Source organism: Nerophis ophidion, linkage group LG03 (genome assembly GCF_033978795.1).
Source record: "Nerophis ophidion isolate RoL-2023_Sa linkage group LG03, RoL_Noph_v1.0, whole genome shotgun sequence".
Classification (NCBI taxonomy): Eukaryota; Metazoa; Chordata; class Actinopteri; order Syngnathiformes; family Syngnathidae; genus Nerophis; species Nerophis ophidion.
This window is the reverse complement of record NC_084613.1, coordinates 47,716,476-47,732,429: the sequence shown is the minus strand read 5'-3', so window position 1 is coordinate 47,732,429 and position 15,954 is coordinate 47,716,476. Positions and strand designations below refer to the sequence as shown.

Sequence of the window (15,954 nt, the reverse complement as noted above, 5' to 3'; positions counted from 1 at the left end):
CCTACATGAAAGGAAATAATGTAATATACAGTCGTCCCTCATTTATCGCAGTAAATTGATAAGCATATTTCTGTGAAGCAGTAATTATTACAAATCGAATATGTTTAAGACCTTCGAAAAATCTTTTAATCCAATATAGTAATGCTGACTGAGGCTGAACCAATTAGTGGCCACAATACTGAACACCGTGCTCTACTTAGTTCAGTCACCTAGTGGCCAATACTACTGTAGTATTGTTCATTTCAGTTAATTTAGCAATGTTTATGTTTGGAAATGCTTAATCAAGCTAAACATTTTGTAAAATATGGTTTAAAAAAAATAAGAAAAAAAAATGTAGTGAAGCCGCAATATTTGGGACAATATTTGAACAATTGTACTGCATATGAGGAATAAATAATAGAAGTTGTGAGTTTTCTGAATTAAAATTGACTCTGGGTATTGAAAATGCCTAATTTTATTGCAATTCAACACTCTTAAAACAAACAAATATGTATTTACATGAGCAAGCAAGCAAAAAATTCAGTCTTACACAAAGGAAAAACATATAAGTACAGCTTTCCATAAGATGTGCATTACAGTACTATATCCAGAGGAGATATGATGTCATAGCAATTCACAAATCTGAATTTTAAAGTTCACTGAATAGATAGAATATTGATGGACTGCTTTGGTGTTGTAATAATTGAGGCTGACCTGGTAAGAGGAAAGGAAGACTCCCAATACTCTGTGCATGTGAACCACAAGCCCAGGCCTCCAAATGGTAAAGAAATCAGAACCTATTGGCCTGATGTGTTTTTGTTCTTAATTGACCAACAGCAACTACTTCTTCAACGGGCCTGACATTTTACGTAGTCCCTTTATCCTATAGAGCAGCTCGTTGACAAAATCCTGCAGACAAAACACACAAAACAATGACGACAAGCTTAAGTTTAGAACATTTTCTCAGCGAAACAGTTCAAAATGTGTCATTACAGAACTATGCCACTGAATTGGTGCCAATTACGTCCCCGGGAATTAAAATATATAAATGAACAACAAAATGTTCTATGAAATAAAAAGTTTAATGCATTTGTTGCCTGTGCCCAAAATAAGACTTTACCATGGAATCAATCATTTTCAATTATTTTTGAAATTGTATATATTTAGTATGTCCAATTCAGTCAGACATCACTCTTTAGTGTTTTCACTAGGATCTTTACGACCGCTCTGCCTTTACATGTTAAAGATTGTACTCGTGAAATATTGCTTCAAAGGGAATGCATACTCAAGTAGACACAATTACATTTCAGGATTCCATGCGGGAATTGTGTAGATTCCAGCTCGGTGCATGTCTCGCCAGAACACCGGCTGGAATTTGAGAGCAGGCAGCAACAAATGTCTATCTAGCGCGCGTAGTCGCTTCTGACATACTAATCCACACCACCATGGCAGTAAAAATATTTTAGTTAAAGTTGATTAGTAATAAAATGTCTTCCAAGCATATCACTGGACGACTCAAAGAAAAGGAATGGCTAAGCATGCTACGCACACACACTAAGCAGGACGACACAATCAGCTAACCACTAAAGCTCCAATGTAAAGTGGGGGTGATCGATCCAGATGTGGATACTATCAATACCTAGTATAAACGATACTAAATCAATACTTTTCTTTCTTTTTTTTTCTTATCAGAATCACTTTTTTAGCCAATTGGTTTTTGTTTACAAATTCAGGGAGTAGGTATGTGGATACAGGAAGGCTTTGAAGGCAAAACCCAATTGATTTAAATGGGAGCCAATAGTAAATTTTGTTCATGTTTTGGTTATTGTGCACAAGCCACTTTATTTTGTTAAAGTGTATGTAGCATTCAATACCACAAATTTAAATCAATACTAGCAAATTCAAAATTGAATAAGATAAGCTTAATAAAAAATGTGTTATTGTTTTGGATCAGGAATCAAAATCGGATTGAATCTGAGCCCAAAAGATTTGGTCAGGATCACAGGCCAAACATGTTGATTGAGTGAGACATGCCTATTAAAAAGTAATTCCTGTCAATGAATCAAATCTAGTCAAAAATTAAATGAAGTTGACTGACATAGGGCGGTATAGCTCGGTTGGTAGAGTGGCCGTGTCAGCAACTTCAGGGTTTCAGGTTCGATCCCCGCATCCACCATCCTAGTCACTGCCGTTGTGTCCTTGGGCAAGACACAAAACCCGCCTGCTCCCAGTGCCACCCACACTGGTTTAATTGTAACTTAGATATTGGGATTCACTATGTAAAAGCGCTTTGAGTCACTAGAGAAAAAGCGCTATAAAAATATAATTCACTCACATGGGCAAATACACATTTTGAGTAGTTTTAATATGTGGATCATCAAAAGAAATATAAGGATTTTTTTGAAAGACTTACAACAGCCAAAAGGCACTGATTCAGTGGAATGGCCTAATGGTGCAAGTAATGGTGCATGTCTCACCTCTATTGGCTTCCCGCATTCCTGCAACAACTCCTACCAAAATGCAGTAAAAATATGTTAGACATTACTTAACAATATGGTCAAAAGTTTCGGGACAGACTGTTTGATACAGCATTTTCAGCAAATTTTTCATCATTTTAGATCAGCGATTCTCAAACTGTGGTACACATAATGCTAGCATTAAGAATCACTTAAATAAATATTCAAACAAAGTGTTACTATTCAAACTGTGTGCAACGTTATAGCGGCCAAAAATATTAACCTTTGCCTTGTTTTTGATAAATATTAAGCCCTATTATGCTACTTTATTTTGAGGTTGGTCAATACGGAGGTACTTGGAGAGCCAAGTGTTTTCTGAAGTGGTACTTGGTGAAAAAAGTTTGAGAACCACTGTTTTAGACAATATACTTCCAACTTGGCAAAAGCTAGGTCCAAAAAGGCCTGGCTGCAGTTTCGTTTGGGGAAACCTTAGAGTCTCGACCTTTTTGGAATGAACTACAAATGAGATTGTAGGTCATCTCTTTGTGATGCATGATGACTCCAAGGTGTATTAATGGGAAAAATACCTCCACACATATTCCAATACTCATAAGTTGTACTTCCTGTGTCCCAACACTTTTTTAAGTGTTGGGACACAACGTTGAGCATGAGAAGTGCTAGTTCAGATTTAAGCGTACAAAACAAATATATTCCCGAGTCAAACAATAACACAATGTTGAAATGTTATCTGATCCATTGAATTGATATTGAGCACAACACAGTCATCTGTAATTTTGAAGGTTTTTAGAAAAAAATAGTCACACTTTTAAGAAAAAAACTGCTTTCACCAAGGTTTTCTTGACAACAGCCAACATAATAATTAAACAAAGTAATGTGTGTTGGGATTATTCAAAACTATACATGTTTTTGGGATTCTACAGTACAATTTAAACACCATTATATCTTAGCCATTATCATCACTGTGATGCCTTTTTACAAGTGTGCCCAAATAACAATTTTTTTACTGTACAGACAAAATAAGTGTTTTACGAATTATACATTTTATTATATTACACTTTTTTAAGCTAGTACAGTATGTATAGACCTACATTGGACTAGTTTTACAATCTTTATAAACGTTTACATTTTTTTAAACCTTTCAACGTGGCCTCCTGCAGCAGCCTTCTATTTTTCTGTATGTCTCCCTTGGTAAAACAGTTTTGGACACCCTAGCAACCCCATGTTCCTACTTTTTCCTTCAGTTTGCTGTTTCTTACAAAAAAGATGGGATTCATTCTTTACCTGCAAGTGTATTTAACACTCACTGGTCTGAAGCAAATCCTCTTAACCTACCTCGCACCCCTTCCAATCATTCAGCTCTTTGACATTTTCCCAACTCTGACCAACTTTATTTTGACGTGTTTTCTAAGTTGAGAAATTTGAGAATTTAACTATGGTGATTAAGAGCTGCTGACATGCTGTTGAGTTGGGTACAGTTAAAGGGGGCACTGCAATTTTTATTTTATTTTGTCCATAATCTTCAATATTTATGAAACAAAAACACATCTTTGCCTTTTCTGTGCATTCTAAATAGTGAAAAACTGCTAGTAAGAGGTGGCTAACAATGGAGGTAATGATGAATTCCACCTACAAAGCCCTCTAAAAAAACATCAAAAGCCTGCATTAACATTTGTTTATACATGCGCTACGTATGTATATAATGTAGTGACAGGCACTTTCATAGTAACATGATATATATTTACAGTATTTTGGTAATTTTGGGCATTACCATAACTTCCTTCCTGGGCTCACTAACTTCACAGAACTACGGTAGTGTGCGTTGCTATGCTCTCTGTCAAATCATAATTGTCAACAACAGCAAAGTGTTTGCTACCTATAATTGCCAACTTCCTCAGATCCTTGGAATGTTATCATGTAGCACTATTGCTAAACATCCATCCATTTCCCACCACCTTTTCCCATCGTCTATCCCAGCTGCATTCGGGCGGAAGGCGGGGTATACCCTGGACATTTTAAAATAAACAGTGACTTACAATGTTCGCTCTTACTGAGACGCTGACTGATAGGATGGTTGTATCTTTCAGCACAAGTGCACTCCTTAAGCTGCTGAATTCAAAATAATAAAGTGCTTCCTAGCGATGGTTTTATGCTGCATTCTATTTGTTGAGCGCCATTTAGTATCAAGTTTGTGGATTTTCAAAGTTCACCAACTTTACAACCTTCTACTATACAGGTTTGATTGATTGATTGAGACGTTTATTAGTAGATTGCACAGTACAGTACATATTCCGTACAATTGACCACTAAATGGTTACACCCAAATACGTTTTTCAACTTGTTTAAGTCGAGGTCCACGTTAATCAATTCATGGTATAAATATATACTATCAGCATAATACAGTCCTCACACAAGTTAATCATCATCAGTCTATACATTGAATTATTTACATTATTTACAATCCAGGGGGTGGGATGTGGAGGGGGTTGGGGCGGGGGAGGGGGTTAGGTTATTTGATATCAGCACTTCAGTCATCAACAATAATATTATCAGAGAAATGGAAATTGAAACAGTGTAGGTCTGACTTCGTAGGATATGTACAGCGAGCAGTGAACATAGTGAGCTCAGAGAGCATAAGAACATTTGATTATTTTATTATTTACAATCCGGGGAGGTGGGATGTGTAGTGGGGCGATAATTAGTCTAGGGTTGAAGTTGCCTGGAGGTGTTTTTTCAGTGCGGATTTGAAGGAGGGTAGAGATGCACTTTCTTTTACACCTGTTGGGAGTGCATTCCACATTGATGTGGCATAGAAGGAGAATGAGTTAAGACCTTTGTTAAATCTAAAACTGGGTTTAGCATGGTTTGTGGAGCTCCCCTTGGTGTTGTGGTTATGGCGGTCATTTACGTTATGGAAGTAGTTTGACATGTTCTTCAGTATCAGGGAGGTGTAACGAATTTTATAGACTAGGCTCAGTGCAAGTTGTTTTACTCCGTCCTCCACCCTGAGCCAGCCCACTTTTGAGAAGTGGGTAGGAGTGAGGTGTGATCTGGGGTGGAGGTCTAGAAGTAACCTGACTAGCTTGTTCTGGGATGTTTGGAGTCTAGATTTGAGGGCTTTGGAGGTGCTGGGATACCAGGAGGTGCAAGCGTAATTGAAAAAGGGTTGAATGAGAGTTCCCGCTAGAATCCTCAAGGTGCTTTTGTTGACCAGAGAGGAGATTCTGTAGAGAAATCTTGTTCGTTGGTTGACCTTTTTGATTACCAGGTGAGATGTATGATGCATAAATTAGCATTAAATTTTCCAAACTCAAAAGCAATACAGCAGCATCAGAAGCAGCACAAGTTCCTTCTTCTTGAATTTTATGGCGGGTTGCAACCAACGTTATTCGTAGATGTTGCTACTAGCTGGCTACTCGCTAGTGGTCGAAGGAGCAGTAAGAACAAGATGTGTCACGACACCAGAAAGGTAGTTCTGTCAGTGTTAGCTCTTACAATAATAATGTCGCTAATAATAAGCAGATCATGGCATGCAAATGGAGCGTTGTCAGTGGTTTTTGGATGTTTTTTAGAGTGCTCTATAGGCGGAATAGATTGATTCTTCTTTGTTAGCCACTTCCTACAAAGGAACTTCTATTTACAAACAAAGTTGGTTCTTGACCATAGAAAAGTTTGTATATCTAATCAAAGTTCTCAATAGGAAACAATGTAAAAATCAATAATGGGTTCCACCTTTGACAAAAATCCATATTTTACACTTTAAACACAATACAAATCGCTATACGGTACTGTATATTAAACAAATCACAGGGGTGGTTGTTCTTCTTTTTTGTTGTTTCATGTTGTTTTATGGTGGGAAACTCAATATTAAAGGTGCATTACCACCACCTACTTTATTGTAGTGTGAACCAGAGATCCCCCTTTCTCCTTCTCTCACATAGACATACGGTACCTTCCCATACTAAATTACTGTGACGATCCGCTGCTCGGATCATGTCATATTCTGGTTTTGTTCTGTTTTTGTATCACATCCTGTTTGGTATTTGTCTTCCTTAGTTCCTGGTGGCACTACCTGTTTGTTTCGGTTGCCATAGTCATACATTAGTGTCACCTGTCTCTTGTTTTGTACGCGCACCTGCCTCGTGATTATCACCTTATTTAAGCCTGCCCTGTCGGTTCATTCGGTCTCGCATCCAAGTAATTTCTGTTCCATGCAACAGGTGACGACGCTGATTCCCGTTTGTGGTAAAGAACTGTTTTGTACTTGCTAGCTTCCACGCTACTCCTTTGTTTTTTCCGTAGCTCACATGCTAGCGCTTTTAGTTCTTTCTAGCTCCCATGCTAGTTCTGTTTGTTTTGCCTTTAGTGCCTTGTGCAAGTGTTTATGTTCCTAGTCTATGTTTTGTAGTATAAATAAATCTTTATTTCTTACCTTCACACTGTGTCCAATCCGATTGCATCATAGAGAGAACGAACCTGCACCACGATGCCAGCTAACCGTCACAATTTCATTCCATAAACCTGTTTCATCTCGAAATTTCACAAAAATGTTTTGGTTGCTGCATAGTGCACCTTTGAGACTAACCCCCTTATATCCATGGTTTCTTTATCCAATTATCCTTTTATTACCAAATCCAAAACAACAACTGACTGAACTGACCTTTTTTCACAGTCTCCTTGGTTGCACGCACACACTTCACTAACCCTGTGGTGAAATCACGAAACTACTTTCTTTAACAGCCAGGTCGCTACAAGAATTAGGAACAAAAAATTATATCCACTTTACCTTGTCTGTTAATCGTCTTTTCATGCAATGGAAGGGAAGGGTGGGGGGGAAGACAGTGTCAACACTGCTGTAGATACTTCCTGAATGTTTCAAGGCACACATCGCTTGTCCGTTGCTCTCTTTGGATTCATTATGAGCTCGCAAAATGAGAAGAATTACTGTATATAAAAAAACTAAAAAAAAAAAAACGCTTAAAAATCATACAAAGTGGCACAGTAGCTGCAACACGGTGCAGACAAATAATGAGAAGTGAGCCACAAAATGGTGGCCCCACCATATTTTTAGTTTGTCCACGGTTCTTAAATCAAAAATGACGAGGGGTTTGTAAACCAAGGTTCTAATGTACTATATGTTTTTTACTCTTTAGAATGCACAAAAAAGGGAAAGAAGTTAAAGTTAAAGTCCGAACGATAGTCACACACACACTAGGTGTGGTGAAATTATCCTCTGCATTTGCCCCTTTCCTTTGTTCACCCACTGGGAGGTGAGGGGAGCAGTGAGCAGCAGCAATAGCTGCGCTCAGGAATCATTTTGGTGATTTAACCCCTAATTCCAACCATTGATGCTGAGTGCCAAGCAGGGAGGCAATGGGTCCCATTTTTCTAGTTTTTAGTATGACTTGGCCGGGGTTTGAAACTCACGACCTTCCAATCTCAGGACAGACACTCTAACCACAAGGCCACTGAGCAGGTCTTGACTACTGAGAACACTAAGCGTGTTCGCATCTCACACAAGTATTGTGGCTTTTAAAAAAAAGTGCAGTTCCTCCTCAAGAACTCTGACCATTTAAAACAAAGAACATTGAGAGCATATTGCTGGATCATCCCTGTTTTGTGTCAACCTTACCTTGAGTCGAAGTCTTTGCCCTTCATCTGATAGTTCCAAGAGCTCGTCTATGTCAATCTCCAGCTCTGGGATGTCTTCTTCCTGTAACAGTCAAAATAAAATGAAGCAACGTTATTTATAAGCTTTCATTTATATATATGTATTACACTCATGTGCAGGAGACAAAAGCCCACAGTGATATATGCCATGCTAAATCCCAGTGGAGTGATTGTCCAGACCATTGAGCAGAGTCATCGGGAGGGTAAAAAAAGCGAGGGCGTAGCTGTTTCCTGTGTGCCTATTAGCCCAAGACACCATTGTAGTCATAACTTTTTTTAAACTTCTAATTGAGGCTATAGAATAAATTATATTCCAAATGTGTCTTATCAAGAACTTTTTGACTTTATGACTGAAGGGGAGAATCCCAGGAGGGAAATTGGCCACCAGTATATTCAAACTCAGCAGGTGTACGCTCAAATCTGACAGGTTGGTTTGCTTTTCTGGGGGAAAGTTTTTCGGTTGGGAAGGTTTCATGGCTTGGACAGTTTTCTGGATGATGAGAGCTAATCAATGTGAAGTGCTGAGTAGCGGAGTGGATGGACCCTCCTGCTAGATCTCCTGTGTCCCTCTAATTGATACACGCTGCCAGAAAGATTCTGCTGATGTCTGCAGGATGGAACCTTTTCTTTTTTTTTCTTTTTATCACGTTGGTTAATGATGCTGTTCGTATTGTGTTTTACCTGTCTAACTCCAATTATGAATATATAAATGGGATGATATATTTCATTTTATAGCTATAATTCATTGTTGCATCTCTGCATGTAATGTATTTTCCATTGCAGCAAAGCCCTGCGTGTGATTCCAAATGGAAGCTACTGCAGCCTGTTCAAATGAATTGGAGCAACACGTTTAACCATGCACTGGTAATGCTCTGTTTTTCTGATTTTTAAATTCTTGCTCCTCCAGGGTCACAATAGTCACTTTAAATAATCAGGTTGCAAGTGGTTTAACAATTTAGGAATACATCAGGGTTGAAATTTGAGTGGTCCTAAACAAGATTATGTATGCACCAGTAGATGGCAAACTTCAAGATCAGAAATCCCACAATATTTACATGTTTCCCAGCAGGAAGAAGACATTAAAACAGCGTTGAGAACTTCTTGAATGAGGTCCTGACGTCAAGCAACTCAATCCTTATGTTGGAACAACATGCTTTTAGACAACGTTTAATCAATAGTGGTACGTGGACTCCAGCTAGTGGTACACCAAAGAATCACTTAATTAAGGTACAGTGTTTTATTTTTCAATATTCAAACAGCGTTACTGTTCCAACTGTGTGGAATGCTACAGTGGCCACGCATAGTAAATAATTTATAAAATAAAACCTTTGCCTTCTTTTTAGTGAACACAGACGCAGGCTACTACCCTATTATATTTGAATGTTGGTCATTATGGTGATACTTGGACAGCCAAGTTTTACCTTAGGTGGTACTGGTGAAAAAGGTTTAAGAACCACTGCACTATACGATTGATCTGTGGGAGACAAGGGAAGCACATAGAATGTGAAAATTAAAAATTAGAGTGCACAGGAACCAAAACGAACACACAGAATACTAATAATAATGTCCAAAACTGTCATGTAGGATCATGCCAATTGTAAGTGCGTCTACTAGGGGTTAAGCGTCGCAGTTGTTTGAAAACTACTTTCAAAACCAAAACGATGTATGGATTTTTTTTTCTACATTTTAGGGCTCCCCTCCGGCTTCCTCCCACTTCCAAAGACATGCACCTGGAGATAGGTTGATTGGCAACACTAAATTGGCCCTAGTGTGTGAATGTTGTCTGTCTATCTGTGTTGGCCCTGCGATGAGATGGTGACTTGTCCAGGGTGTACCCCGCCTTCCGCCCGAATGCAGCTGAGATAGGCTCCAGCACCCCCTGTGACCCCCAAAGGGACAAGCGGTAAAAAATGGATGGATGGATGGATGGATGGAGGATTTTTTTTTGCTTACAACGCCTATATATCTAGATCAACTTCACTTCTGTCCGACGATTATAAGTTTTTATAAATGTTTTTCTTTTCATTGACAAACACAAAAAATGTACAGTCTTTCATCCAAAACATATTGCAAAGTGGAACCCCGAAAGGGACAAGCAGTAGAAAACTAATGGATGGATGAATGGATTATTTTTATTTAATTGGAGCCTTAAATAGGTGAATAATTCATAACAACATGGATTTTAATTCATTTTTATTTTCTGGGCGATTAAAGTGTTTTTAAAAAACAGCCTGCGTGCCAGCTTTGTGTAATCAGAGTCAATATTGCAACTTTTTCCCCATTGAATTTCACCTGTTTTCTCTTTTATTTTACTTTTTTGTGGGTTTTTTGTAATAGTATAATTAAAGTGTCCCGCATGCTGTTAAATGATAATTTGTAAAGGGCCCCCATGCAACACTTTGGACACCTATGTTCTAAGCTTTTAAAACAAATATATATTCCCTAGTCAAAGAATACCAAAATGTTGACTATTTTTGGGATCAATTGATTTGTTATTGTACACCATGCTGGCTCATACATGCACATGCATGCTAAAATCCTCCGCTGTTGCTATTTCTAGTAGGAAATGGCGCATAGTTCTCATTAAAATTTGTCACTGGACTGTATATGAAAGCGCTAAAAAGTACAACATGGCTAATGAGTTGGAGACGCAGTCAAAAGGGTGTTTGGCCTGTAGGAAGAGTTTGGCAAGTAAATAAGACCCCCTCAAAACAGCACAAAACAACATTTTACGGCCCTAATCACAAGGAAACCATGACCAGGAAGTAAAGCTGTTTTTTTGAAAATGCCAACGTAGCACACCACTTATCACTCTTCTTGCAGTATCCTGTTAGAGCAAGAAGCACAGTCTATTGTTGGGCAAACATATTCATGCTAAGAAGAAACAATGAATATAATAATTGGAATACAAATTTGCAAGGATAAATTAGCAAATAAACACTTTTGAACACTCTCATTCAGTATTTGAGGAAGTTTTAACCGTCTATTATCAACCCCTATCTTTATGTATCTATAAACTGGTATAATTTCCTCATCATTATTGATTCACAAATGATGTGCTGTTAACATACTGTAGACTGTCTTAAACGTTTCTACAAGTGACTCCTTTGATCGGGTTTACTATTTCTCTGAAGGTGTGAACTTTGCGAAGAAGCTGGCCAATGCAGCGTTTGCATGAATTAAATATGTGTTTAAATAATTCAGTCCAGAGTGCAAAGGTCTGTTGGTAAAAGCTTCCAGGCGAAAGACTCCAGACCAACAGAATAACCTTCCCATGAGGCGTTGCAAAATTCAATACAAAATTCATTACAAGTGACAGTGTACATGGACAAGTCTGTGCCAAACTTTGTACTACGTAAGTAGCCCTGCATTTTGGTAAATCTTCACTGATAAGGACTGTTTACTTGGAACAATATACAGGAATGTTCCATACATGGCAAGTGTTCAGAAAGTGTGCACATTAGAAAACATGTTAAAAAAATTATTAAAACATATCAATGAAATAAAACAAGAAAAGAAACAGAGTTAAATGCCCTTCATGGAAAAAAGCACTGTCACCCCTAGTCTTACGTCTCGTGTTAGGCACCACAAGTTGGAACTGGCCCTCGGAGCGTACATTTGGATCAAGTCCATGATGTTGGACCCTGCAGTCTATTCAAGTTTTATACATAAACAATAACATTTGAAAATACATCCCAAAACGAACAAGAACCCAAAGCAGGGATGCGAAAATTGGGGTGATGTTCTCCATTTTTTTTGGGTTGCTGTTAAATGTAAGGCTGTCTTCAATTCAGTCAAAATCCGTGGCATACTTTTTATAAAGAGATAACTTAACAGATTGTGATGATTGTAGTGTATAATGACTGGTCACTGGTTGTCAGTATGCTGTAAGGTGATTATTTACAAAACTTATACAAAAAGAAACAGTCTTTTATTAAACAAAAAAAAACCAGATATGGTAAAAAAATAAGAAAAAAAAGCTGAGATTGTAAAACAGGGATCCCATTTGCAACTTTCTCCTTCTCAAAAAATGCTAAGTCACTTCTGATAAACAAATAAACATGGCAGTTATTGTGTTGTTTACTGAGGTCTGAGGGTCTGGCACCGGCAAAACCAAACAAAAAACATCAAACTTTAAAAAATAGAGATAGTAAAAAAAAGTTGTGACACAATTTCTGTATATGAACCTGCAGAGGGATCATTACCTTTTCCAGTGGAACACTACACCTCTGGGGCAAGGCAACTTCTGGTAAATTGCACCGGTGGGATTCAGTCAGCCGGAGGCATGCTGTGGCACGGACTAACCCGGTCCCCCATGTAGGGACATCTTACCAACACAATTAGCAAAAGAGTCTTGAGTGCATATAAATAGCTTTTTATACAATAAGATATGCCAGCTGTTTTTAAACATGTGACGTTACACCAGGAAGCAGCAACAGGAAGCAGCGATCAATTTCTAGTGACAGCCAAAATTGCGAGCGGATAACAATAATCTCTTACTCACTAAAAACTATTTGTTTTTACAAAATAGTCTTTTAGTAATGATGAAGGCAATTGATCCATTCTCCCAACACACCTTTTGTGCACTCAGCAGGTACTTAACACTGTCTCCCTCCCACGGAGGGAGGAGAGATATTTAATATCAGACGATACCACTGCAAGGATGATAGTTCAATCAGACTTCTTCGAACAGAATTGTCAACTCTACGGCCATTTGAATAAAAACCTTGTCCAGGCACAACAAAATAATAGTGTGTTCACATGTTCAACTTGATCAAGAGATCAGAAAGTTTTGATTTTTGTCGAAAACCGAAAAACGTAATTTGTTTTTCCAAGTTAAAGTCATTGTCTATGATGACACCAAGTCTGGTAGCTGCAGTACCTATGATGATGCAAACTGTTAAGGAACTAATGTTATTATAATTACAGTTGTTTGGCTTGTTGAGAAAATGAGCACATCCACTATTTTTGGTGGCTAATCCCAGTTGGTAATCCATGTTCGAGATCCAGATGTACAGATGGGATTCTTACTTGATCAGTTTTTCCATAACTATGTGTCCATTAATGTGATTTAGTCCAAACTTTGCCGTGTAATATCATTCCCTGCAGTATTAAGAGGCCTTGGTGGGAGGGTACCTTTAATTGAAAAATAACTGTGTAACGGAGGCCTGCCAGTGCGGCTGTGCCATGTGTACATTGGTAAAACCTCACTCTCTGACACCTTAAAGGCTTGCACTGGACACCGAGCCAACAGCTTGGAAGTTTAGCTTAATGACTATAGCGCGCTCGTCTCTTATTCAGTAGGACCCAGGTTTGAGTCTTGGGCGGAATGGAAGCAGATGCAGGACCAGGCAGGTTGCACTTTCAACTGGCATGGTACCCTCAAATAGGTAATGCTTTTGTAACTTTGGTGCATTTAGCCCTAAAAAGGTACATACGCACATTTATGTCATGATACCAGTGGTGTTCACACTATACTAGCACCATGGTTGTTGGTGGTGGTTCCATTACTTGTAGTTAAATGGTACATCATGTTCTAGTCTACGCTTTGGAAATGCTGTCATCCTATCTGCTTCACCAAGCCCTGTTCCCACTGTGCTGTGTTACTAATGTGGGTGATGAGACATCTGTTGCCATGGTTTCCCCATGAGGGAAATCCCATACAAATAAAGACGGAGTTGCTGACATAATTGAATTGTTCCCAATGTTACAGGAGTACAGTTGGTGTGGATATTGTTTCAGCTGCGTTGTTTTCAATTCCGGTGCATATCAAATATAACCAGTAATGAAGCCAGACCACCAAATAAATTTCTCTTTCAAGCTCTATTGTACTGAATTATGAAGAGTCATTTCTACTGTTTTGGTTTCCTGATTTGGCTACAGTGGACGGACAAAAGATTAAAAACATCTCGTTCAAAAAAAAACTCTGGAGATCTACCTGTTGCAAATTACAATTACAACAATAAATGTAGAGTAAATAATAAATTCAATACCTCCAGGGTCAATAAAAAATTGAACATGAGGATCATTTTAAAGGCAAATATTTTGTATTGGGTCTTGTTAGACCTTGCAGGTACTGTGTGTCTTATTGCCATGAAGTTATCACCTGACACTCCATCATTGCGCAAGAGACTAAGATAGTGTAGGATCATGTCATATATCACTGTAAAGCCCGGCTACTAATTGATTTATGTGTTTTGCAGCACTAATTAATGGATCCGACCACAATATTGGAACACAGCTGAGACTGCAGTTAGTTTTCCATGAAGCAATCATCCTTGGCGTACTTGCTCTCCTCTTTAAAGTTAGTGTAACATTAGATTAGATTAGATAGTACTTTATTTATTCCTTCAGGAGAGTTCCTTCAGGAAAATTAAAATTTTCAGCACAATCCCATTCAAGATCAGACAAACATTACAGGGAGACAGAACAGGACCGTTGACGGGTCTGCCGGCTTCCAGCGCCTCTTACAAAAAAGGTGAGATACATGTAAATAAGTGGGGGAGGGGAATGGGAGAAAAAAATAGAAGATTAAAATAAAATAATGATAGATACAAGGTCACCACCTCACTAGGTACCTTCACTGCTCATGGAGTCAAGGTAGTCTGAGAGTGATGTGTGTGTGTGTGTGTGTGTGTGTGTGTGTGTGTGTGTGTGTGTGTGTGTGTGTGTGTGTGTGTGTGTGTGTGTGTGTGTGTGTGTGTGTGTGTGTGTGTGTGTGTGTGTGTTTGTGTGTGTGTGTGTGTGCCTCCCACCTACCTCACAGTCAAAGAGCAGGTGCAGTTGCTCGTCTATCCACTCCTCGATATTCAGCCTCCTTTGCAGATCCTTGCGATTGTACTTGACGGTCAGCTTGCCCAGCTTTCGGTGTCCTGGCTCCTCCGCTTTGTCGGAGGTCTGGAACATCACACTGGACTGGGTGTTTGCCTCTGATGCCATGGCTGCCACGGCCTCAGGACAACCGTGGAAACGCACTAAGCTCTCTTTCTCTCTCACACACACAGGCACGCAGATAAATGCACTGGCTCAGGCACAGTCTATCTGAGTGTATGCATTGCCTGTTCTATTGCTGAATGTCTCTGTACTGTGTAATACTGACTCTCCCACTGCCTCCTCTCTTGCTCTTTCTCTCTCTCTATCACCCTCTCTCTCTCTCTCTCTCGATCTCTGTCTCTCTCTCTCGCTCTATCTGTGGAAAGCTCTCTTTCATGACTCCTTTTGCAATGCCCACTGCCTGCACTATGTAAGGTGGTAATGAGATACGCCTCTGTGTGTGTATGTGTGCCTATGTGTGTGTGTGTGTGTGTGTGTGTGTGTGTGTGTGTGCATGCGTGCGTGTGAGTGTGTGTGTGCCTATGTGTGTGTATGTGTGTGTGTGTTTGTGTGTGTGCATGCGTGCGTGTGAGTGTGTGTGTATGTGTGTGTGTATGTGTGTGTGTGTTTGTGTGTGTTTGTGCTTGCAAAGCCTGCCTCCTACAGTATATTATAGGGTGTGTGTAATAGCAAATGGGAGAGCATAGGTCAGTCCCAGCCATAAAATACTAGAGAGACGGTCTAATCAAAAGAGGGCAACAACCTCGAGTGTCAGAAACTATTTTAACACTGCCGTGACATCACAAAAATATGTATTATTTCCTCTTAAAGTTTGACATTTAAGTCACATCATTTGTCTGTAGGTAAGTTAAAGTGGTATATGGGGATGTTGTACCGGGGCCCCAAGCACAGAAGAAAACGTCTTTATTATCATACACAGTGGTGCTGTTACTTAGATACAAATACCATGCGCTAAACAGCATGCACAATCTTTAAAATGGGATGTACTATTAAATGG

The 15,954-nt window shown here is 39.0% G+C and overlaps 1 protein-coding gene across 2 annotated transcripts; it reads right to left on the bottom strand.

The window, feature by feature from the left end:
* Positions 1–436: 436 nt before the first annotated feature.
* On the bottom strand, positions 437–15,398 carry ppp1r14d (protein phosphatase 1 regulatory inhibitor subunit 14D). 2 transcript variants are annotated; one of them, XM_061895428.1, is made up of 4 exons: positions 14,883–15,376; positions 8,086–8,166; positions 2,457–2,489; positions 437–888 (listed from the first exon to the last, which is right to left on the bottom strand). In XM_061895428.1, exons 1-4 carry the CDS (start codon positions 15,060–15,062, stop codon positions 820–822), a joined length of 363 nt encoding a protein of 120 aa, XP_061751412.1. In that variant the 5' UTR covers positions 15,063–15,376; the 3' UTR covers positions 437–819. The 2 variants fall into 2 exon arrangements, with proteins under 2 accessions (XP_061751412.1, XP_061751413.1); XM_061895429.1 differs by lacking the exon at positions 2,457–2,489 and having other exon boundaries at positions 14,883–15,398.
* Between the last annotated feature and the right edge of the window lie 556 nt (positions 15,399–15,954).